This window comes from Synchiropus splendidus, chromosome 19, assembly GCF_027744825.2.
Source record: "Synchiropus splendidus isolate RoL2022-P1 chromosome 19, RoL_Sspl_1.0, whole genome shotgun sequence".
Taxonomy (NCBI): Eukaryota; Metazoa; Chordata; class Actinopteri; order Syngnathiformes; family Callionymidae; genus Synchiropus; species Synchiropus splendidus.
The window spans coordinates 3,583,320-3,606,321 of record NC_071352.1 but is presented as its reverse complement, the minus strand read 5'-3'; the positions used below and the strand labels follow the sequence as shown (position 1 = coordinate 3,606,321).

At 53.8% G+C, this 23,002-nt stretch overlaps 3 protein-coding genes across 11 annotated transcripts; 2 read left to right on the top strand and 1 right to left on the bottom strand.

The window, feature by feature from the left end:
• The first annotated feature begins 129 nt into the window (after positions 1-129).
• On the top strand, positions 130-9,412 carry mmd2a (monocyte to macrophage differentiation-associated 2a). 4 transcript variants are annotated; one of them, XM_053852241.1, is made up of 7 exons: positions 130-826; positions 3,821-3,902; positions 5,301-5,461; positions 5,913-5,987; positions 6,051-6,152; positions 6,212-6,281; positions 6,380-9,412. In XM_053852241.1, the coding sequence occupies exons 2-7, from the start codon at positions 3,825-3,827 to the stop codon at positions 6,578-6,580; spliced, it is 687 nt and encodes a 228-aa protein (XP_053708216.1). In that variant the 5' UTR covers positions 130-826; positions 3,821-3,824; the 3' UTR covers positions 6,581-9,412. The 4 variants fall into 4 exon arrangements, with proteins under 4 accessions (XP_053708216.1, XP_053708214.1, XP_053708217.1 ...); XM_053852239.1 differs by having other exon boundaries at positions 130-1,082; XM_053852240.1 differs by lacking the exon at positions 130-826 and adding an exon at positions 2,040-2,204.
• On the bottom strand, positions 7,128-13,289 carry ap5z1 (adaptor related protein complex 5 subunit zeta 1). Of its 4 annotated transcripts, XM_053852196.1 has the most exons (18): positions 12,950-13,287; positions 11,732-11,869; positions 11,453-11,618; positions 11,160-11,310; positions 10,992-11,104; positions 10,482-10,656; positions 10,361-10,408; positions 9,865-10,005; positions 9,765-9,802; positions 9,542-9,704; positions 9,301-9,479; positions 9,100-9,242; positions 8,922-9,040; positions 8,602-8,729; positions 8,444-8,541; positions 8,252-8,384; positions 7,977-8,191; positions 7,129-7,913 (listed from the first exon to the last, which is right to left on the bottom strand). In XM_053852196.1, exons 1-18 carry the CDS (start codon positions 13,102-13,104, stop codon positions 7,664-7,666), a joined length of 2,553 nt encoding a protein of 850 aa, XP_053708171.1. In that variant the 5' UTR covers positions 13,105-13,287; the 3' UTR covers positions 7,129-7,663. The 4 variants fall into 4 exon arrangements, with proteins under 4 accessions (XP_053708169.1, XP_053708171.1, XP_053708172.1 ...); XM_053852194.1 differs by having other exon boundaries at positions 7,128-7,913; positions 8,602-9,040; positions 12,950-13,289; XM_053852197.1 differs by lacking the exon at positions 10,361-10,408 and having other exon boundaries at positions 12,950-13,282.
• Positions 13,290-13,576: 287 nt separating this feature from the next.
• Positions 13,577-22,486, top strand: card11 (caspase recruitment domain family, member 11). 3 transcript variants are annotated; one of them, XM_053852187.1, is made up of 25 exons: positions 13,577-13,734; positions 16,272-16,472; positions 16,537-16,674; positions 16,741-16,917; positions 16,978-17,126; positions 17,190-17,369; positions 17,432-17,578; positions 17,632-17,757; positions 17,824-18,018; positions 18,070-18,198; positions 18,283-18,352; positions 18,415-18,551; positions 18,609-18,706; positions 18,785-18,825; positions 18,882-19,005; positions 19,074-19,275; positions 19,416-19,542; positions 19,607-19,847; positions 20,098-20,182; positions 20,262-20,357; positions 20,415-20,532; positions 20,595-20,777; positions 21,564-21,685; positions 21,764-21,879; positions 22,086-22,486. In XM_053852187.1, exons 2-25 carry the CDS (start codon positions 16,283-16,285, stop codon positions 22,288-22,290), a joined length of 3,396 nt encoding a protein of 1,131 aa, XP_053708162.1. In that variant the 5' UTR covers positions 13,577-13,734; positions 16,272-16,282; the 3' UTR covers positions 22,291-22,486. The 3 variants fall into 3 exon arrangements, with proteins under 3 accessions (XP_053708162.1, XP_053708161.1, XP_053708160.1); XM_053852186.1 differs by having other exon boundaries at positions 18,070-18,204; positions 18,885-19,005; XM_053852185.1 differs by having other exon boundaries at positions 18,070-18,204.
• Positions 22,487-23,002: the final 516 nt, after the last annotated feature.

The following is a 23,002-nucleotide window of genomic DNA, read 5'->3' as shown; positions in this document are numbered from 1 at the left end:
GCTAAGACTGACTGGAGCGTGGATATTAGCGAGGAGAGAAATAAAGCATAACATAACAGCAGCGTGTGTAGCAGCTTCATCAGCATCTTCTGTCACATACAGCTGTGGAGGGTGGGGGGGGGGGGTTCACTGGCTGGTGTGTGGCAAAGCAGCTCTTACTGCACAGCAGCTTATGGTGGACTTCAGCTGCAGACTAAGACAGGGGAGGACATGGGAGCGTGTGGAGGAAGTGAGGGACACCTCTCACTCCCTCTGTGATGAGCTGTCTCCCTCTGAGAGCACGTGGAGGTCCTGACAACGGCCTCACCAAAGCATGCTCATCTTCCTGTCAACATTCAGAGTGGAGATGTGGCTCAGCTCTAACCCCACACCACCTTCACACGTTTCCACAATGGAAAACTTGCACTCTGTCTGAGGGCGTGCGGCGAGTTGGACCCGGGCCTGTTCCGACAGGCCTCTGGAGGGAGCCAGGTCTGGGAGTTACACAGCTCGACGACCCGGGACACGCTCCGGAGAAGACTGTCGATGACCAACGCCACAGTTGCTAACGTGTTGACCAAAACACAAAAGGGGATGAAGCACAAGTGAACTCATTCTGCAACACATTCTTGGTGACTTATTCCTCCCACTATTAAAGACGTCATGCTGACGGTGCAAGCTGGGACCTGACCCGACAGTCAGGTTCCTCTCCACGCTGCTGACTCTTGTCCTCTGCACCGACGGGAGACGTAAGTGTAGCTGAAGTCCTCCACCCACCCAACCTCTGACTTGGAACCGTCTGCCAACTCATCATCCCCTTTGACCTCTAAATCACCTTGAATATCGGGTGGGTGGACTCAGAATAAAGACCCTGTTATTGCTGCCATCATGGACACAGCCACTGATTAATTGAAGAAGTATTTCTCCTGGCGGTTCTGTTGGAACACCAGGACCAGAGTCTGAGGTCCGAGTGGCCCACACCAGATCCCTGTTGACTCCTGGAGCCAGCAAGCATGACCTCGCCTCAGGAGACTGTTGATAATGGAAGCTCAGCTCCTGAGAGAGATGTTTCTCTGTCCATCTCGATGTCTAATCTCAGCTGGGTAAATGTACAGCTTGTTTGTTTGGAGAACAGCGGCTGTGTCAGGAGTCTGCTGTGGATCAAGCCGAGCTTCTGGCCTGTTAATGTTTCATTTCCTGTCAGCTGCACCGTGTTCTCCGTGATGAGGGCAGCGCGAGCAGTGCTCACTCTGGAGCTACACCCTGACGCCGCGAGCTGTGTGAACATCGGGGTAGCAGTACACCAATGTCAAGAGTCGTGTCAGTAAAATACACCTCACGTAGTTTAGCTGGTATTCTCAAAACATGACCACGACAGCTCATTTCTTCATGACTTCATAACTACCTTGTAATTATTTTTTATCAGTGTTAAAATGTGTTTTTATTTGTCACCCATCTGTGAGCTGAAGTTGATGCAGTGGTGCAACGGTAGTACTCACTGCATGAGTGGCAACAGCAGTAGTAGCAGTTCAAGCAGTTATGTTAGCAGTACATGAACAAATATTTGGCGTAGTTATTAACAGTGGTGGTAGAGTTAATACTTGTTGCATTCAGAGTGGCAGTAGTGGTAGCATTTGTTGTTGTATAATCACTAGTGCCTGCAGGAGTACTAACAGCGGTAGTTGAGGTTTGAGTTGTAGTATTCTAGGCTGAAAGTACTGGAAACCCCTTCAGTGATGACTGTAGTGTCTAGTTTCACTGGGCTGCAAGCCTGTTTACATGAAGCACATGTTGATAATGTCAACTGGGGCAGCAGTGTGTGTGTGCGTGTGTGAGTGAGTGAGCGGGGAGGGGCTGCCGTGCGTGTTATCATCAACCAGGAGGAAGGGGAGGGAAGGAGGGCAGGAGAGGAGGGGTTTGGAGCCCAGTCCAGCAGAACATCCTGCAAACATCCGAGACTCGGAACTAAACTCCACTTTCCTCTCCCGTGGGCTCAGAGGAACTTCGGCGGCCCGCAAGGTCCCGTCCATCTACCGGAGTTCTCTCTTGCCAGAGTCGGAACCCCAGAGGTCCAGTCGGGTCTGCAGGTCGTGGCCCAGTCAGTGCTCGGGTTCGTGCGCTCAGTTGCCGTGGAACATCCGGAACCATGGACTCGTAGCGCAGGGAGGCGCGCACACGAACGCACGCACGCTCTCGATGGATCCGAAGAGGTCCAAGTTCGGCAGGTAACGCTTCCACGATCGGCATGACACACCGGGTTCACGTGTTCACCGTCTCACACGCATCCATGCGCAATGACGCGCGGGCAGCCAGAGGCTTGTTATTGATGTGCGTGCGTGCGTGTGTGCGTGCGTGCGTGTGTGAGGGAGGAAAAAAATGAAAGTCGCTGTGGGACTTGGTTCGAGATTCTCCACGTTAAGTTGAACTTCCCTCAAAACAAAGACGGTGTTTTGTTGTTGGTGGAAGCGCCGCTCACCCTCCACACCGAGTGTTCAGCAGAAGCCGCTCGTCTGCGCTCTGACGCGGACTCGAGTTCAGAAGGCAACTGATCCACCGACAGACACCAAAGCCAGAGCACCAGCCAGTCACTGACGGAGAAAGCAAGAGGTCAAACATGTTGGGACCAGGAGAGGGAGAGAGCCAGATGCAGCCACGATCAAGGGAGGTTAAGAAGAGAATGCAGGCGTGGAGGAAGGGTGGCAAGTCAGAGATGGAGGACAGGTGGTCTGCACAGACTCAGGATGGAAGCAGGTCTGCTGGCGGAGCAAGGCGAGTCAGACTCTGAGTCAGACTCCCCGAGGACCCACCAACACACATGGCTCTTTTGTGCTGAACCAGGGTCCCACAGTTATGATCCTCTTAGATGCAAGCGATGCTATTCTTGTATGGAATGTGCTCTAATGAGGTCTAAAGACCTGAGGACCCGGTTCCAGCCTGTATCGGTCGTCACCACGGGGTCCTCTCTGAGCCCCACCCTCGTGGCTCATTACCCCAAAACACTGGCACTTGTGTGATGGACATAGGGGGCATGGAAGGACGAGCCGCTCTCTCTGTGGTGTGGGAGGCTCTGCTGTGGCAGGTCAGGACGGATGGTCCCACACGACTCCTCCGTCCACTCTGGACATGATGCATCAGCGCAAACACATTCTGTTGGGAGGAGAAGAGCCCGCCTCCCTGAAGACGACCCATGAGGATGGATGGCTGCCCTGTCCAGGGTGTCCCTTCCCTCCCCCTGTGTCCCGGCCTGTTGACAGGCAGCTAGAAGAGGGAGTAGTCTGCATCCTATTGGACACTCTGGAAAGGGCCCTTGCTCACAACTGCTCATGACCTGATGAAGACCAATAACATTTCAAATGTGGAATTCAGCAGAGAAAGGACGTAACGGGTCACGACCACGGATGTGCTGTGAGCACGAGCCCAGCGTGTGTGTGTGTTGTGCGTGCCAGGGTGGGTTGTGCCCTAAATGTGTAGCAGACTCTGCAGCTGCTCCACAGACACACCTGTGGCCCTGCAGGACAGAGACACGTGTGTGGGACGCAGCCTTTGTGACATCTCCACATGTGTTTCCTCTGTGAGCTGAGGCTGAGACCTTTATGATTAAAGAGCAAACACGAGTCACATAAGCCGCTACGCGCACACACACACACACACACATGCACACACACACGCTCATACACACACTAACACACACAAACACACACACACACACACACACACACACACACACACAGGAGTGAGAGCGAGGACTGTGTTCCCTGGTGACCCACACATGATTGGATGCACATGCAGACAAATAACACTGCAGAACTTCAGAAGTCCTCAGTGATTCCTTCTCTCCCAGGTTCATGAACTGCCGGGTGCCGTCCAGTAAACGGTACCAACCGACCCACTACGAGCATGCCGCCAACTGCGCCACACACGGGGTGAGCTGCACCACTGCGTTGAGAGTGTCACCCCAGAGCTCAGAGGAGGGGCTCCACGCCACTCTCTGACTCGCCTCTTTTGGTCTCTCTGACTCGACTCTTTTGGTCTCTCTGACTCGCTTCATTTTGTCTCTCTGACTCACCTCATTTAATCTCTCTGACTCGCCTCATTTTGTCTCTCTGACTCACCTCATTTCATCTCTCTGACTCGCTTCATTTAGTCTTTCTGACTCGCCTCATTTGGTCTCTCAGATTCGCCTCATTTGGCCTCTGACTTGCCTCATTTCGTGTCTCTGACTTACCTCATTTCGTCTTTCTGACTCGCCTCATTTCGTCTCACTGACTTACAGCATTTCGTCTCTCTGACTCACCTCATTTGATCTCTCTGACTCGCCTAATTTGGTCTCTGACTCGCCTCATTTGGTCTCTCAGATTCGACTCATTTGGCCTCTGACTTGCCTCATTTCATCTTTCTGACTTACCCTCATTTCGTCTTTCTGACTCACCTCATTTTGTCTCTCTGACTTGCTTCATTTCGTCTCTCTGACTTACAGCATTTTGTCTCTGACTCGCCTCATTTTCTCTCAGACTCGCCTCATTTTGTCTCTCTGACTCACCTCATTTAAACTCTGACTCGCTTCATCTAGTCTATGACTCGCTTCATTTAGTCTCTGACTCGCTTCATTTTGTCTCTCTGACTTGCTTCATTCAGTCTCTGACTCGCCTCATTTGGTCTCTCTTTCTGGTTTTATGAGATGTAAAGAAGCATATTAACTATTTAATTTATTTCAGAAAGCAACTGAATTCAGTATGTTTTACATTTATTTTAAGGTGTTTGGCTTTGAATGAATTTCTCAAGTGAACCACAGAATGACTGTGGGGTTGCGGTGGCTCCCAGCTGCACTTGTTCGACAAGCATGTGGCTGAAGAGGATTGTCAGTAAAAGGCAGATGATTTTTTGGCTCCACATGAGAGGCAGCGAGCTTTAATCTGTGATTCAGTCTGTAGCGTCCTCTAATCTGCTGTAATCCCAGAGCCACCGACGGAGAGCGAGAGAGTGAATACAGCGGAGACAGAGGGAAGCAGAGCACTGACTTAATGGTGGTAAATCCTCAAAGAGTTTGTGTGTCGCGCTTGTCTTTAATGTCCTGCTGCTGGATCCTCTCCAGTCTGGCCGGATGATTGACAGGCCTGGTCGTGGTGGTGGTGGTGGTGGGGGGGTCGACTGAACGAAGCCTAAGTGATGATGATGATGCAAGTGGCTGAGGCCACAGTCTTCATCAATCAGCTTCAAGATCGAGAGGCTTGGTCATAATGTTCTGGCCGGTGCTGGGAAAGAGTGTGGTCCAGTCCCCGGATGCATGACACAAAGATAACTTGAGTTACTCATCTCCTCAGTTGTGGATCCTGCCGAGCCTGCTGGGCGGGTCCGTGCTCTACTTCCTGTCCACGGACCGATGGCAACGAGTGGCGGCCGGGCTCTACGGGGGCGGGCTCACCGGACTCTTTGTCACCTCCACGCTCTTCCACACAGCGGCCTGGAAGATCAGCCACCTCAGGTGAGTGTGGTACCGTGTGGTGGCGAGCTCCGACTCTGAACCCCATAATGCACTGCAACCAGCGCCAGGAAAATGCTACTCTACTGTGTTTGATCGTGGAGCAGCTTGTGAGGTCGAGTGTGGTGAGGTCGGGACTGGCTGGCGCCAAGCGAGCTGGAAGTGGGAAGTCCCAGCTGGGAATAATGTCACAGCTGAGTTCAGAGGAAGTGTGGCAGCCACCCACCAGGCTAGCGATAGCCACTGTTAGCATGCTCCACAGTGCAGTTCAGAGATCCAGTAGAAACACATCTATATATGGAGTAAGCGGCCCATCTCCTTGCTATCCAGCTAGCTAGGAAGGACGCGGCGCACTGGGAACAGCGCTGTTGAAGCAGCAAGGCCACAGCTGCAGAACACAAGGACGCGACCACGCTAACTGACGTCACGACTAACAAGGCTCCCACCTCTGCAGGACTGTCGAGCAGCGCTTCCACATGTGCGACCGCATGGCCATCTACTTCTTCATCGCCGCCTCCTACACTCCCTGGTGGGTCAGGCGGGTGCAGCGGCGGCAGCAAGCTCAGGTGGTGACCTGTGTGTGTCTCGGCAGGCTGCTGCTGCGGGAGCTGGGGCCGTGGGCCAGCCACATGCGCTGGCTGATCTGGCTCATGGCGTGCGCTGGGTCCACCTACGTCTTCTTCTACCACGAGAGGTAAGGCGCTCCTGCGGGTGCCGGGCCTCGCTGCCCACGCTGACTCTGCCTGCTTCCAGGCACAAGCTGGTGGAGTTGATGGGCTACGTGACCATGGGGGCCATCCCGGCGCTGGTGCTGCTCTCCATGGTAGGAACTAGTCCAGCCCCCAGTCAACATCACCCCCCCCTCTGGCCGTTTTCCTCGTCCCCCACGTGTGTGGTCACGGCATGTGTTTACCTGCGCAGGTGGACCGCTCGGGCATTGGTGAGCTGGCCACTGGGGGCGTCCTCTACACGCTGGGCGTCTTCTTCTTCAAGAGCGACGGCCTGGTCCCGTTCGCTCACGCCATCTGGCACCTGTTCGTTGCCGCAGGAGCGGGCGTTCACTACTATGCCATCTGGTGGTACCTGTACCTCCCTGCACCTCTGCTGCAGACCTCCAGGTGACCCGCTGCCAGGGGAGCAGGCCGTGCTGCAGACAGAGGGTGGAGGTAGCAAATCTACCTACCTGCCGCGGGTTGATGACGCCACACCCGCCGCTGCGATCGTGTTTTAATGAGCCCCGCAGACAGTTCCTCCTCTGAAGGTACATTTCCCAGCAAGGACACCAGGAAGAGGAGCTGACTCTGCAAACGACCTGATGACAGACCTCATTTTTTGTGGATATAAAAGTGTGTCTGTGTTAGAAAGTACCATGAAACCCTTAATTTCAAGTTTCTCTGGCTCAGCATTTTCAAAACCATGATCGTAGTCACCGGATGTGACGGCATCAGCCCATCAGCTCAGTCCGTTCCAACAGCGGACCGATGTGGTTCCTGCACCGGGTCCAAATGCCAGTTCAACGTGAAATACATGGATGAGGCGCGAGCTCGCTTGACGGAGGAGCGGCCTTCACTAACGTGCCTTTCACTGACTCACGAAAACACCCTACGTGTGGGGTAGTTGTCATGGCAACCCCTCTCCGGCCGTTGCTCTGAAAACAAGATCCAAGCCTTCTGTTAAAATGTGATGGGGTTTATTTGTTTGACCTTTCACCCGCCCAGTGCCAAAGATTGACTCCGCAGGAGAAACACTGGCCCACATGGCGCTTTAATCTTGCACTTGATGGTGATCAAAGCTGGTTTTGTTCATGGACTTGTGATGCTGAAGCAAATCATAGAAATCATGTACAAATATGATTCACTATCTAAAGAAGCAACAGAAGATCCTGATCCATGATCCTGACAGAACAATAAATAACATAATGAGCTCAATTGAGCGATTCGTCGTGACATTGCTGATGTGAACGCTGAATGCATCAAAGTTGATATTTCAGATTGAGCTAGAGATCAAGTTTCTCTGGGAGCCAGCAATGCTTAGTGCTCCTGCTGGGGTGGATCAGACCCTTCCTTCCTGGTGTCACTGACCCACTGGGTCACTCTGGTGGGAGCATGTCAACACCTACTGCACCTGCTGCAGAAAAGAACGACATGGCCTCGTGGTTTCTTTCATCGAGCGTTTATGTGCTGGAAAAGGCAGTCATGGCGAGCGTCACGGCGAGGGCGTGAGGCCGGTCAGGGCCCGCAGCTGTAGGGGCGTGGCCACGTTGATGTCCCGGTGCCACTGGGGAGTGGAGAGCTGAGGCGGGGGGGTCAGCACGCTCTGAGCCACCCCAGGGCTCTTCAGCAGGGACCACAGCTCTTCTCCCAGTGTCACAATGGCGTCCAGGTCCTCCTCGTCGGGGCACCAGACTGGACTGGCTCTGGACCCGGACCTCAGCTTGGAGAGGAAGAGCGACACTCTGGAGGAGAAGAAACACACGCTGAGCTCTCGCGCTGCTGCGGGACACTCGGTCTGCACTGACCTGGGGATGAGGTCATGTGACCGGGACGCCAACTTGGCCAAGGCACTCATGAGCGTGGTGATGACTCGAGGCGCCGGGCAGTCTGAACCCGGGGGCGGCGACGAGGAGGTGATCTCGAACAGCACGGCCTCCAGCGCCTCGAAGCAGGCCGTGATGAGGGACACCGAGCAGCGAGAGTCGCATGACGCAGACAGGTACTCCCCCAGGACCCAGACCTGAGCGCACCAGAACGTCAGGGCACCGCCCCAAGACCGGACTGAGCCAGCTCCCATTACCACGTGTGTGTAGAGCTCCTCTTTCTTGTAGACGTTGGCCGAGGTGCCGCCAAACTCCAGCAGTTCGTGAGACTGGTCCACCACCAGAGACGGGTGGAGCTTGCATAGTCTCAGCAGATGGCAGCTGAACACTCTGCAGACAGGGGGAGCAGTTCATCGTTGCGTCAGGATGCCGCCACACGCCAGTCTCACCTGTGAACCTGCTGGATGTACTTGGGCACGTTCAGCAGCAGACTACTGCGTTCCAGCTGCACCTGCAGCAGGTGAGCCAGCAGCCGCTCGTCGGCGACCTGCGGCAGGACAGGAAAGGCTGTCAGGGCTCAGCCGGAGCAGATCGCCGCTCTACTCACCGCCACCACGGCGTCGAAGTAGATGTGCAGCAGCGGCGGGACAACCTGGGAACACTGGAGCACCCGGGGCCACTCGGCCGCTTCAGAGAGGAGACTGTGGAGGGAGCTGAGGCGGTCGATGGTGTCGCCTGCAAGACAGGATCGAGCAGAGCTGGAGCCACCGGGACCAAGGTTTGTCCTGGCCATGTGCTCCAGACCCCACAGCACAGCAGTCTGCCCAAACCCCAGAGCCACCACAGCAGCAGCCACAGACGGATCCAACCACACCTCGCTCTTCACATGAGATTCCTCAGCATGATGGTAGTAAAGGCTTAATAAACCTGATCCTGATTCTCCTCGTAGCAGGAAAAGGAAGAGTCCTCTCAGGGTTGGGTTGCGAAAGGCATCCAGGGACCTGAAGGTCCGGCCCCCCTGCTCAGAGATGGCCAGGCTGGCTGACCTGCATGCAGAAAGGAGGGGCCATGGGAGGATGCACCAGCTGAATCGGGTGTGACGGACCTGAGCTGCAGGATGAGCGTGGCGCTGAGGCACGGCAGGTCCAGCAGGGTGTGCAGCAGCTCCACTGCAGTTCCAGGGGTCACCAGAGAGGGCAGCAGGTCGACAAAGTCCTCCACAACAGCCGCACTGTCCCAGGCCAAGAACTGCGTGGAGGAGAGCAGTGTAAGTGGCGGGAGCTGCAGGGGCCAGGTGCCGCTTTACCTTCAGCAGGTTTGGGAAGGAGCGGGTGTAGAGGGGGACCCGCAGCTCCAGGCTCTTCACGTTGACTCGGAGGAAGCGTAGGAGCTCGTGGGCCAGGAAGGGGTCATTGAAAAGCTCGGCGGGGAAGCGGCCAAACACCAGCTTCCACACACTCTCACACTCCACTGCTGCCATCTCACCTGGAGGGAAAGATGTGAGTCATGGGGGGGGGGCCCACCAGTGAGCTCACCGAGTGCCGCACCGTGATGCAGGTAGAACTGGGCGATGGGCAGCAGGACTCTGGCGAAGGACAGGTCGGTGTTGAGCCGGCTGAAGAGGGCCTTGATGCAGGGGAAGGCTCGGTAGACCAGCGAGGGGTCTTCCTCACACACACCATCCAGGATGCACACCGCCTCCACCAGGCACTGCCAGGTTCAGGAGGGTCAGTCGGATGTCGTGAGCACCGGGGGTCGGGGGTGTCTCACCACTTTCTGCAGCTCCACGTCGATGCGCTTCTGCGCCTCTGAAAGCAGCACAGCAGATGAAGACGTGGACGTGCGCAAGATGGCACTCAGACTCACTCACTGCGGTCGCTCTGCTCGATGAGACGCAGGCAGTACTGCAGCGTCTTCTCTCTCAGACGCTCCTTGGGAGGCAGCAGGCGGCTGGAGGAGGAGGTGGCGGAGACCATGGAGACCAGCGAGCCGTCCACTTCTGAGCGGTCGTCTGAAAAACGGCAGGAGTTGAGTCTCACAGCACAGTCCTCAGACAAGATGATGGAAAGTTAGTGAAGATAGCGGCGTCTGATGGAGAGCGTTAGAGGAGCAGGGGCTTCCACGGGATGCAGCCCTAAATAATAAACATTCCTGTAGGAGTTAGAGTCTGTGATGTTTACTTCAGAAAAACCCAATCCAGCCCAGTGCACAAGGCTGCTGAAACCGGCATCCGAGTCAAGATTACGATGGCGAGCAGATCAGCTGACGGCGTGTTCTGATTAGTTCATGAGCACAAGAAGGAAAAGGATGAGGCGAGGAAGTGTCTTCCTGCTCCTCACATGCAGACGAGCCACACGCTGGCTTACCAGGGGCGCAGGAGTGGGAGAGCGACAGGCTGAGCTGCAGCCAGCTGGCTGGATGTTGGAAAGACACAGCGCTTTATTGAGTCAAGACAGTCTCGGCTGAGGCATGAAGACGGCGCCTTACCGAGGTCTGCCGCCATTGGGCCGCTGGCTGCACCATGGAAGGTGAGGAGCCAGTGGCGCAGCATGGAGAAGGAATAGACGTTCATCCACTGGTCCTCAGTGAAGCCTTGCCCCACACACAGGACGGTGAAGAAGTCTCCCGACACCGAGCCGTCCAGCTCTGCTGTGGGCACCGGCTGGAGGTGGACAAACCAGATATGAATCTGTCAAACTTCAAAGCTGGTGAAATGGCGTCCCCACATCGTGCTTGAGACTGGGCTTCAATCATGCAGCGGTAACACACAACACATCAAACTACGAGGCAGACGAGCGTGTCCTCGGGCCACAGCCCTGACACGCACACACGCTCCTCAAATCAAAAGACATCTGCGACCAAAACAACACACCAAGCCTCTGCCTCCAGTGACTGTGGGATAATGGCAGCTCCGGATCTGGTGTCAGACCCAGGCCTGCTTTTGTTTATAAACCAGAGGTGCCAACAAAAGGCGTGACTGAAGAGAGGACTCGATACCTGACGTGACCTGGATCCTGTGAAAAAGCCTCCGGTGGAAGCTCCGCCTCCCTGTGTGATGCTGGCATAGCGCAGCCAATCCACCAGCTTCTTGCAAAGGAGAGTCACATGATCTGCAGAGAGACACAGATGCATCCTGTGCAGCCTGAACCTGAACTGAACACCAACCTTCGCTGAGGCTCTCTGGGCTGTGAGTGAGGAGGACGTTGAGGATGGGCAGCGTGTGTGTGACTGTGGGAGCCTGGCTGTCTGGGGACCTGCCGTCCAGCCTGCTGAGGAGGTGACTGCACAGAGATGAGAGTTCGGCTCCCGATGCAGCCTGCCAGGGAGCGGCGAGTCAGATCACCCAAACACACAGGCAGAGGATCACAGTGATTTTATGGGACAGTAGAGAAAAAACAAACAAACAGTGAAACACAGGTAACCTGAGAAATAACCTTCCAAAGCAGTCACCCGATCACCTGGGAGAGCAGCATGGCTGCAGAGTGGCTGTTCATCGAGCTGTAGTTCACTTCCTGACCAGAGAGAGGCAGTGTTTCTCTCAGCACAGCGGAGGTCAGCACCTGAATCTGCTCTGATGGTGAAGACAGAAGGCTCAAGAGCCTCTTCTGAAGATCCGAGGGCAGCCTGTGGGTGGATTTACCACGGCAGAATGAACAACACAACTCAGTAGGAAATCTGGCAGAATTGACATTTTATCTCAAAACCGACACTTTCGAAAAGGGTGATGAAGGTCTTACATCCTCGAGTCTTTGCACGCGGACAGGATGAGGTGCAGCCTCTGCAGGGAGTCCACAGCCTCATGACCGAGCTCCTTCGCCTGCAGCTGCTTCACCAGCCTGCTGTAGAACCTCTGCAGCTCAGACTCCTGGATCTCCCTGCAATGGACAGTCACATCATAACAATTCACACGGATTTATGGGGATGACTTATGTTAGTATGACGGAACCAACTGCTTCCGCAAACGCTGATGTTGCATATTGGAACAAGCCACCAGGAGACTGAGAGAGACTCAAGGGCAGATGGAAAATTCCAGCATCAGCCTGACCCAAAACAAGTTGTTACCGTCATTGGCTCCCAGATACAACCGGCCTCCCAAGGTCGCTCAAATCCTGGAAGTTTAGCAGACAAGCCGCTCCGCCCCCGCCTCCATTCCCATCACTGACTCTTCACCTTTGTCTTCAACGCCTTCTTTGGCCCCCACTGTGCCTCCCTCCCTCTGCTCCCTCTCCCTCCTCCTGCCTCGTGTTCTCTATTCTTACTGTGATTGCTACTTCTGTCCTCCCTGTTATGTCTTGTATGTTATGTCTTGTCGGACGGTAGTTCAATTTCGTTATTACTCCTTGTGGTACAATGACAATAAAGGCTATTCTATGTTACTCCAGGGTAAGAGGCAGTAAATAAATGTAGAAGGGACCTAACGAAGCATGAATGGTTCCATTATTTCAAAACAACTGAATGTTGTTTTGAAATAACAACATTCAGTTGTTATTTCAAAACAACATTTTGAAATGTTGTTTTGAAATAACATTGTGATCCTGTCACTCCTGTGATCGAGTGACTGGTTGAGTGCACATTAAGTGCACATTTTTCTTTTGTTTTTAAATTTTATTCAATCTGGGTTTTTTTGTAAAATGGTTAAATAAATAATATTTGGGTTTTTGGTCCGAGATCTTGATTGTGTATGTGCATTTATATGATTATTATTGTGGCTGATATAAATGAATAAAAATATTGGGGAAAAAGATGTTCAAGTGCACAATAATCATTATGTCTGTTGTTCTAAATGTTTATTTGCCAATTAAAATACGCCACAGAAGACGATTAGTATTGCCATGAAGTCGAACGACAATAACTGTCAACATTAGCAACAAAAACGAGGAAATGCCAGTTAGCTCAGATCCTTAACACATTTAAGCGCTGATTCACAATACGTGGACCGATTTAGTCTTTCTTACCTCGCTTGCTGAATTAAACGCTCTGAACCAACAGAATACATTTGGCGAGAAATAAGTCCGTCAATCCTGTGACGGAAGGTAAACAGTGCGCGGCCTAACGGCGTCCGGAGAGAAATCACATGACTCTCGACAGTTCCGTGACAAACAGAACACATCACATGAATATGTTGCAGTAGGAATGAAAATGATTAATACGCGCCACACACATACACCGTTGATCGAAGTGCAAGTGTTTAACCATTGAGCCTTTACACGTGTCATGAAAGGAAATGGTTACATTTCGCGGGTCTGCGTGAAGATTTTCGTTTTCTGCCTCCGAAGACAGATGAGCTGCGTTGGTCCCGTTGATGACGCCCCCTTCTGACAGACCCCTGTACTGCAGCACGCTCACGTTATTCTCGTGTTCAAACCAACCAATTAATTTAATTTTGCCGGTAAATAAAAACCAAGTGTGTATCTTTCAGATCATCTGTCGCTCTTTACCCTCCATATCACCCTCCCCTCTTCTTTCTCACCCTTCTCCCTCTCGCTCCCTCTCTCTCTCCCCTCTCTCACGCTCTCTCCTTTCCTCCCTTCTTCCCTCCCCTCCTCTCCTCTCCTCCGCCCCCTCCCTCAGCTGCAGTCGGACGGAGCTCCAGTTCTCACGCTGCTCTCAGGTTCAGGGTGACGCGGACAGGTTCCTTCTCCGCCGGGATCCTGATGAGACCATCGCTCCTCCGGATCGCTCTCCACACAGCGCGGCCCGAGAGTTCACGCTGGGTGGACTTTCCCCTTCCGTGTAGCCCGTGAGTTACTCTGCCGTGAATGACAGTCAAATGTCTGCGTGCAAACCTGTTGTTCCTGTGATCGAGTGACTGGGAAGCGACCTTGAGTCAGCGCCGCCGTGCAGTAGTTGAAGTTTACACGAGTCGCTCCAACACTTGCCTGCAGTGTTGCGTCATGTCGCGCTCACCTCGTCCGTTGACTTGACTTTCCACTGACATGAACGTTGCCTACATGATGTAGAACTGACGGCGGAACGGCAGGTTCCCGCTTCTCCGCGGTCTCCTGTTTCTCTCATGATTTGCTTTGTTCATCCGAGTTTCTCCCGCTGCTGGGACACGTTGGGTGATAGAGTCCCGACCTTCTTTTCACGTGTCTCTTCACTTGTCTCTTTGAAGTCTTTTACTTATATTGATTCTGTTTTCATGAAATCTTAATGAAGCAATGCATAATAATAATACATCCCAGCAAAATATATTCCCAGACCGTTGTAGTGATAATAGTGAGGACATGTTGAGCTCACTTCTATATGGAATGTCTAAATCACAACAGAATAGTGATCAGATTTATTTGTGAGAGAAATTAACGAAAAACAAATTGTTAAAAAAGTAACAAGAAAACATCAAATTTGGCTCATGCACTTGTTATGACATTATTATTCTTTTCTTTGCTGCAATAGCAAAATAACATCCAACAAATCAGTTGAAATAAAGCTTTGTAGCTGTTGGACATGGACAGCTTGTTTGACTCTGTCGAAGGGGAAATAAAAGGGGATGTGATTAAACAGCTGAACAAAGTGACTCACAAAACAATGCTGAATAACTGTTGGATTAAACAAGCATGTATCTGAGATATTACACACGATATCATGCACACAGATCATAAACACAGGCCGATGCTTGGAGGCAGAAAACGGGAAGAACGCGTGTCGTGTTCAAAGCAAAAGCCATTCACCAGTGACGTGACAGAAGCTACATCAGATAAGAGAGGGACTCATCTCACGCTGCTGCTCTCAGAGGGATTTGGTCCCTGCTGCGTCCGTCATTCTGTTGGCTGTGGCTTCAAAGGTGGGATCAGGTGGGTGAGGTCTGGCATTCCTGCTGCAGGTGCCCAGGGTCCGAGTGGCCTCCTGCGGGGTCGCAGGACCAGGCGTGGGCTCGCGGGATATCCAGTTGCTGCAGGTTCAGCCGCACAATGGGAGCTTTATTCCTCCTGTCTGCCTCCAGCCGCCCACCACCGCCGCTCCTCTGAGAGCTGAGGCTGGAATGGGCGTCACATACCAGGCTCAGGTGGGCAGAGGTGACCTTGGGGTCAAGTGCTGGAGAGCGGACGACCCCTGGAGGCAGCGGAAGCTCCAACTCTCAGATGTTGATCAGCTCCTTGTCTTCCCGGGTCACTCGTGCTGTCTCTCTCATGAGGAGTGACGCTCCTCACGCTGGTCTCACGACGTACTAGGTTTGATGAACCAGCCCGGGAGACGAAAACCAGGCTTTTCTCAGTCAACCCAGCACTGCAGCTTTTACCGAGAGGTCCAGCGCGTGACATGTAAGCGTGTGCTGGAGCCACCAACCCGCTGCCAAGAGGCTGGTGAGCAGAGCTCAGGATGGTGGTGGGGGGAGGGTTTGCTCTTGGCAAACTCAACCACGAGGGGCCAACTTTTAAATGATGTGGTGGGCCAGCGTGGCCCCGGAGCCTCGGACTCTGAAGCTGCAGGGGGTCGGTAAATGGAAGCGACCTACTGGTTTGCCCGACCGGGGGCCTCACAGTGACACGTGTTCCTGCTGAATTTGGGGCAGAGCAGGTGCACCAGGGCAGATGAAAGCTCATCCATCACCTTAGAGCCAGGTGCAGCCACTTCAGGGGAATGGACAGAGTGATCCACATCTGTTATGAAAAGGAGGAAGCAAGCACAAGCCTTCTCGAAAGTGAGCTCTAAATTAACAGAAGAGGAAATGTGGTTAGTGGTGCTGGGTGTGTGTTCGCTGTGTTTGCATGCGCCTCTGCTGTCTTCTTGATTTTTATTGACTCTAAAGTCACACCTCGCACCCCCGCAGCTAGGCAGGCTGGGACGCGACCTGCTCCTGCTGTAGACCATGTGACCAGTCAGAGTGGCGCAGGGTTATCAGGCCATGGTCAGTGTGTGTGGCGCTGCAGCCGCAGGGGTCAGATGGATGGAACCACAAGTGCTTCTGTCCGTCAGACGGCTGAGTGACGCAAAGAAGAAGGAAACACTCGGGTGTGGTGGAAAACTAACACATTATTTCACCTCTCCTGAGCGATGTGAGGAATAATCACGGTTCTAGTTGAGTCAAAGGTCCTCACAGCCGTGATGAGTTCAAGGACCGTGGGGAATCCCAGACTCTGCAGAAGCTTTTGGATTCAGCATGTTAGTGGTTGCTCAGTCACACATCACTGAAGAGCGATGGACAGAGGAAAGAGAGACGAAGAGGAGAGTGCAGGCGAGGTGGAGCTGGTGCCCTGTGAGATACTGGTGACCTTGAGAGAAGGAAGAGGACAGCAAGAGGATCAATGAGTAATCTAGTCTTCCTGTCCTCTCTAGTAATAAAGGAGATGGAGAATGGCATGTGTGAAGATGTGGAGGTGCTGTGGGAGAAGCTGGAGTGCAAGCGCTACGACCTGTGTCGGGTCATCTCTCCTGCCAAACTCACCCCATACCTGCGTCAGTGCAAGGTCCTGGACGAGCAGGACGAGGATGAGATCCTCAACTCCATGCTGCTGGTCTCCAAAGCCAATCGCACCAGTAGGTTGATGATGATGATGAAGGTGATGTTGCCATCAGGTCATGCAGGGCTGTGTGTTGGCAGGCCGTCTCCTTGACATCATCCGCTGCAAGGGCGAGAGAGGCTGCGTGGTGTTTCTGGAGAGTTTGGAGTTTTACTATCCAGACCTCTACAAGCAGATCACCGGGAAGGATCCCACCCGCAGCTTCTCCTCCATCGTAGGTGAGGCTGAAGACGGTGGCGCTTTTCAAATGAAGAGGACTTTGGCTCATGTTTGTGTCTGTGCAGTGGAGGAGGGTCACGAGGGTCTGACCCAGTTCCTCATGAACGAAGTGGTGAAGCTGCAGCAGCAGTTCAAAGTGAAAACGGTACAGTACGTGGAGCTCAGCAAGAAGAACTGCACCCTGGAGGACGAGAAGCGGAAGCTGCGACTCATCAACCAGGAGCTGCAGGCCGTCCAGCAGAGTAGGTCCTGCGGCCTGGAGTTTGTCATTCAAGGGATAACGAAGGTCTTGTTGTATTCAGGCAACAAGAAGCTGAAAGAGGAGAGGAACAGCTACAGCGACGAGCTGCTGAGAGTGAAGGACGAGAACTACAAGCTGGCCATGAGGTACGCGGCGCTGAGCGAGGAGAAGAACATGGCGGTGATGAGGAGCCGAGACCTGCAGCTCGAGGTGGGACACCCGAGGCCCAGTGTCCGTGTGTGGCTGGAGCTCACGTTCCTCACTGCCGTTCAGATCGATCAGCTGAAGCACCGGCTGAACAAGGTGGAGGAGGAGTGTAAGTTGGAGCGGAAGCAGAGTCTGAAGCTGAAGAACGACATAGAGGCCCGACCCAAGAGGGAGCAGATCTTCGAGCTGGAGAGAGAAAACGACATGCTGAAGATCAAGCTGCAGGAGCTGCAGTCGGTAATCCAGGTGAGTCTCTGCCACACCTCAGCGAAGGCGCCACGCCCGACTGATCCAAGCCTCACGCTCAGCCCGGACCTGTGCCGGCCTCCGACAAAGCCATCCGGGACATCCTGGAGCATGACAGGCAGGAGGCCCTGGACGACCGGCAGGACCTGGTCAACCGCCTCTACTGCCTCAACGAGGAAGTGAGACAGGCGGAGGAGCTGCGAGACAAGGTAAGAAGTCGGAGGTCTTTTTAGAGGACTGTTGCGATCCTGCATGTGTCCAGTACCTGGAGGAGAAAGAGGAGCTGGAGTTGAAGTCCACCACGCTGCAGAAGGACTGTGAGATGTATCGTAACCGCATGGACACCATCACAAGCCAGCTGAAGGAGGTGGAGAAGGAGCGGGACCAGGTCAGTCCTGGCACGAGCACAGTATGGTCTGCCGTCTGCTGAGGTCACGTGTGTGTTTTGGGGCAGGCCTTCCGGGCCCGGGACGAAGCCCAGCACCAGTACTCCCAGAGCCTCATTGACAAGGACAAGTACCGCAAGCAGATCCGAGAGCTGGAGGAGAAGAGTGACGAGCTTCATATCGAGATGGTGCGCAAGGAGGCGCGCCTTGCCTCACTGGAGTCCCGCCTGCGCCGCAAGTCTCGGGACGTTGCACTGGACCAGGTGAGGCCAGCACTGCTCCTGCTGGAGAAGGTCTCACCTCTGTCTCCTCAGTCTCTGCCCAGGGACCTGCCGCTCACCATCATCTCTCAGGCAGAGATGAAGCCCTGCAGGTCTGAGTGGTCCAGCGACGAGTCCCACGAAGTGGAGGAGCCCCGCCTTCGGCGCCGGCCTAATCTCAAGGCAGCAGTCAGCTCATTTTCCTCGCTTGCTGGTTGCTGGTGATGCCATGAGAGCGACTCACCGCATGTGTGTCTCGTCCTGCAGAACCGAGCCAAGTCCCCGGTGTGCACCCCCAAGGAGCCAGCGCTGGGCTCTGAGTCCCAACCCTCCGCAGGTATTAGATGGTCCTCACAGGACTGGCCTTCCCAACCCCATGGCTTGTTTGTTGACTTGCAGCTCTGTCTCTGAACGGAGGGGATCACCTGGAGATCCACCCAGTCACCAGCAGCAGCCACTCGCTCCCCTCCTCCCCCACCTCCCACTCCTGGGCAGCTGCGTCTCTGGTGAAGGAGCAGTCCAGTCGACCCAACATGGTGAGGCTCTGATGCTCTGATGTGATGAGGCCCGTCACTCACATGAGGCTCCTCCAGCTGCGCAGCCGCAACGACAGCCTCTGCCCCGAGCCGCCGGACAAGGCTTCGCTCTACCGCCGGGAGCGAGAGAAGGAAGATGAGGTCCAACTGCGCAGGTCAGTGGAGACACACCTCTCTGGTGCAGACAAGAAGCTCGCTCCTGTTCCCACCTCTCGCTCCGCTTCGGATTTCAGCCTTTCAGACGTGGACAGCGACAATATGGAGATGGAGTTTGGTAAGGTCCTCTGCACTGTGGGTTTCCTGTCCCAACGCTTACCTTCCCGTGTGCAGAAGACGAGGGGCAGTGTGGCCCCCCTTCCGTGGACTCCTCCTCCTCCTCCCACCAGTCAGAAGGGATGGACACATACGACCTGGAGCAGGTCAACAGCATCTTCAGAAAGCTCTCTCTGGAGAGGTGCGGCGCTGGTCCTGGTTGAGTGTGTGTGTGTCAGTCTCCACATCAGTGTGTGTGTGTCTCCCCAGGCCCTTCCGCCCATCACTGTCCTCGCTGACCAGGATTAGCTCTGCGCTGAAGCCGGTGCAGCAGATGTCTCTCCCAGGAGACAACCTGCTGAAAGACATCACCCTGGTTGGCGGAAATCACACCGGCATCTTTGTTTCCTCTGTCCATTCGGGCTCAGCCGCAGAGAGGAGTGGGCTGCGAGAGGGACACCACCTCCTGCTGGTGGGTGGATCCACTCTCCATCTGTTCGTTCTGCCTTCATTTTTGAAACTAGAACGGGCCTGACCCGAGAAGGTGGCTGCGTCTCTTCAGTTCCTCTCACGTACCTCTCATGTACCTCTCTCTCGTTTCTCCTGGGCCAGATGGAGGGTTGCCTGCGGGGAGAGTACCAGAGTGTCTCCCTGGACACCAGCACTCAGGAGGAGGCGCACTGGGCCCTGCAGCACTGCTCTGGCCCGGTCAAGCTACACTACCGACTCAACTCTGACTGTGAGTGTGGCGTTGCTACGGACCGTCTCGCTGAGCTGCTTTTCTGAATGCCTTCTGCCTCCAGCGTACCGCCACCTGCAGCGGCAGCTAGCAGAGGGCGCACTGGTCTCGGGCGACTCCTTCTACATCCGCCTCAACCTGGGCATCAGCGGCCAGAGTGACGGCTGCTCCCTGAGCGTGCGCTGTGACGAGGTGGTGCACGTCCTGGACACCAGGCACCAGGGCCGCCAGTGGCTGTGCGCGCACGTGGACCCCTACAGCAGCGCTGACCTGCCGGACTGCGGCACAATACCCAGCTACTCACGGTACAGGAAGAGAGCGAGGCTTGAGCTGCAGCATTGAGCAAAAGAGGAAGCCTGACTTGCTGTGAAGAAACGTGTCGCAACAGTGAAGGGTTTTTTCTCAAACCTGGAAAACACAGACACATGTGTCTGTGAGCTGCTGCGGGACGGTGTCAGGGATGACTGTGATGAAATGTTGGACTCACCGAGCCCAGCCCGGACTTCTTAGGTTTCACATGAGTTTGACCATTCTTCCTCTTTTGGCTTTCAATAGAGCGCAGCAGCTACTTTTGGTCAAGATACAGAAGTGTGTTTGTCGAGGAGGAAAGGACGAGGTGGAATTGCATCGCAGCCTGAGGGTGAGACACTTCCTTGTCTTTGACTTTCCATTTGACTGTGGTTCTGCGGCGTGTCTAACGACGGGCCGCGACCATGCAGAACGTCTTGGCTCCGGAGGAAAGCAGCCCCCTCCCCGACCCCAAGAGCAGCCCGCGCCTCTCCAGAGCCAGCGTCTTCCTGACCCACATCCTGCAGGTACTGACCATGTGACGCAACAGAGGCTCAGCTGCTTCACCTGTCCATGCTGTCCAGTTCGTCAGCAGGGTGGACATCAAGTACAAACGGATGAACAGCACGGAGCGCGTGAGGATTATCAACTCCGGGGGGTCCACCTTACCCCGGCAAGGCTTCGAGATGCTGAGACCGGAGGGTGAGCCATCGGGAGGGCACAGCTGTCCCTCAACCCGGGACTCAGTGCCTTTCTTCACACAGACGTGGCCGACCCGGACGGAGAGCTGAGCCGGGGACTGAATCTGATTCCCTACAGTCTGGTCAACTTCCAGGAGAGCAAAAAGAGAAGGCCGGTCCTGTTCTCGCCCACCGCCTTGGCCAAAACCATGGTGCAGAAGCTGATCAGCCTGGGGGGAGCCGCAGACTTCAGCGTGTGCAGAGCAGGTCAGACAGACAGCAGCCCTCAGCCTGACCAGCAGGGGGCGCAACAGCAGACTTGTTTACAGTCAAAACAAGGGGGAGCACTGAAGCTCTCTGCTGCTGAGACCATGACTTCCATCCTTTTCTTCCCAAACGTTGCCCATAACCAGCCACGCACCAAACCCATGCACAGAAGCTTCTAGAACATCCATCTAAAGATGATTTTGCTCGTTGCTAGCTAGCGGAAGCCAAAAATATTTGCTGAGACGTTGTATTTTGATGTGGTTTTCTGGCTCTGTTTTAAATCAGAATCAGATGTTTATTGATTAGTAATGTAAAATCAAAACAGGGTTCTAATATAAAATACTGATGAAACAAGTCAGCTAGGGTTCCCTGGTTGCTGGGAAGTTGCTAACAGGTACAGTACAATGATCAGTGAAGCGCAGCAGCGTTTGTGTGAGGTTGGTTGGAGGGTGGAGTGTAGCGTGTTAACTAAAGTGGCAGCTTTCAGTCACCATTTAGCTGGTCACATTTATTAACTTGTGCTCGAGGGCTGTTCGTTCTAGATCGCTGTAATGTCGTCTTGCTAACGTCGTCTGATTTGGTGTGGCACCAATCCTGCGCTCCAGTGTCTCGTGCTGCTTTCAACGCCCTGACCTGCTGCTGCTGGCAGCGTGAGCTTCATGGCTCATTTTCATGACTGTAGCTCAGTGCGGGAGCCGAGTGTCTGACTGAAGTGGATGCAGCTGTTTACATTGATATTTTGAAGTGAAGTTTCAATGTTTGAATGTTTCTCCTTCTATATTACAGAGCAGCTGACCAGAGAAGAGTTTCATCTGAGGCAGAACGTGGAACCCTTCATCCACTCCACCGAGAAACAGGCTGCATTTGAATGCATCACCAGAGAAAACATTGAAAGCGTTGCGGCCAAGGTTTGTTCTCGGCCATTTTGGTGGAGTGTCGATCCATCACCAGTCTCAGCAGAACGCGCCTCTTTCCTTGGTGCTCAGGGTAAATACTGTCTCCTGGAAGCGGAGCTGGGCTGTGTGAAAGATCTTCTGAGGCGGGAGATCTACCCCATCATCATCAATGTCAAGATCTGCGAGAGGAACGTCAAGAAGTTACGGTACGGTTGCGCATTGTGTTCGAGGAAGAAGTGTTGCGTTTAGGGAAGTCATGATTTGCTTACTTGAGGGAAAGTGCCGGCTTCACGGGCCTGGACAGTTGAGGGAGAACTCTTGAGGGTTAAACTCCAAAAATCAGTTTGAAAGATATCTGCGCTGCCACCGCGCTCACCACAACTTCCTTCCTTCCTGCTTCCGGTGCTCGCAGGAAACTGCCTGTGCGCGTGGAGTCCGAGGATGAGTTTCTGCGGATGTGTCGCGCAAAGGAGAAGGAGCTCGAGTCTCTGCCGTGTCTGTACTGCAGCGTGGAGCCAGACGCCTGGGCGGGGACTGATGACCTCATCAGAATCGTGAGAGAGCGGATTCTGGACGAGCAGAAGAAGGCGATCTGGGTGGAGCAGGACCTGCTGTAGGCAGGACAAACCGAAACACTGAAGAAATATATATTTTATATGCGCATTAAACACGTCAAAGTACAGTGTGTCAATAAAGACATGTGGTCAATGCTGCCGCTTAGTGGTGAGAGCCATTCATCGCAATTCAAACTTCACAAAAAAATGATTTTTCTATTTAGGATGGAAGGATGAATTACGATGTAAAAAAAATAAAAATAGAAATGTTGCCGCCGGTTTTCTTTTGTTTTGCATCCACGTTTTTTATGTTTCACCCTTAAAATACAGTCGAACTAAAAATACATAGCCCCATACATAATACATAATAAATATATACATAAAACGTAGTTAAAACGTTAGATGAACGCATGTAAAACTCGTTCATCTTACACGACCCTGCAGGCGCCAGCGCTCCCTACCTGCACCGGTGAACATCCTGGGAACGGATGGGTGTTCACCCGCACAACAGCCTGAATTGGACCAAAAACAGACGCTGTCTTCAAACAAGGGCCCAGCAGACAGTCGCTGCCCAGGTGGGTTGCAGGGGCCGCTCCCGAGGGAGCAGTCATGGTAACCACCGCAAGTGTCACGAAGTTCATCTTATTTATGTGAGATGCTGTGTTGTCGGTTTTATTTGCCATCATGAATCTGATTACGGCAGCCACGCCCCCGCATCTTTGAATAACATAATTAGATTAGATTCAATGAGATGGCCTTTATTAGTGCCACAGTG

Bases quoted from the DNA above. Each gene is read 5' to 3' on its own strand.
- mmd2a (XM_053852239.1), top strand. From the start codon at position 1,021: ATGGAAGCTCAGCTCCTGAGAGAGATGTTTCTCTGTCCATCTCGATGT. The intron at 1,083-3,820 runs GTAAATGTACAG...CTTCTCTCCCAG, and splicing joins CGATGTCTAATCTCAGCTGG to GTTCATGAACTGCCGGGTGC. The intron at 6,282-6,379 runs GTAGGAACTAGT...TTACCTGCGCAG, and splicing joins CGCTGGTGCTGCTCTCCATG to GTGGACCGCTCGGGCATTGG.
- ap5z1 (XM_053852194.1), bottom strand. From the start codon at position 13,104: ATGTGTTCTGTTTGTCACGGAACTGTCGAGAGTCATGTGATTTCTCTC. The intron at 10,657-10,991 runs GTATCGAGTCCT...GTCCACCTCCAG, and splicing joins CAGGATCCAGGTCACGTCAG to CCGGTGCCCACAGCAGAGCT. The intron at 10,006-10,360 runs GTAAGCCAGCGT...GCCGTTTTTCAG, and splicing joins CTCCCACTCCTGCGCCCCTG to ACGACCGCTCAGAAGTGGAC.
- card11 (XM_053852185.1), top strand. From the start codon at position 16,283: ATGGAGAATGGCATGTGTGAAGATGTGGAGGTGCTGTGGGAGAAGCTG. The intron at 18,552-18,608 runs GTGAGGCTCTGA...AGGCTCCTCCAG, and splicing joins AGTCCAGTCGACCCAACATG to CTGCGCAGCCGCAACGACAG. The intron at 19,543-19,606 runs GTGAGTGTGGCG...TTCTGCCTCCAG, and splicing joins CTACCGACTCAACTCTGACT to CGTACCGCCACCTGCAGCGG.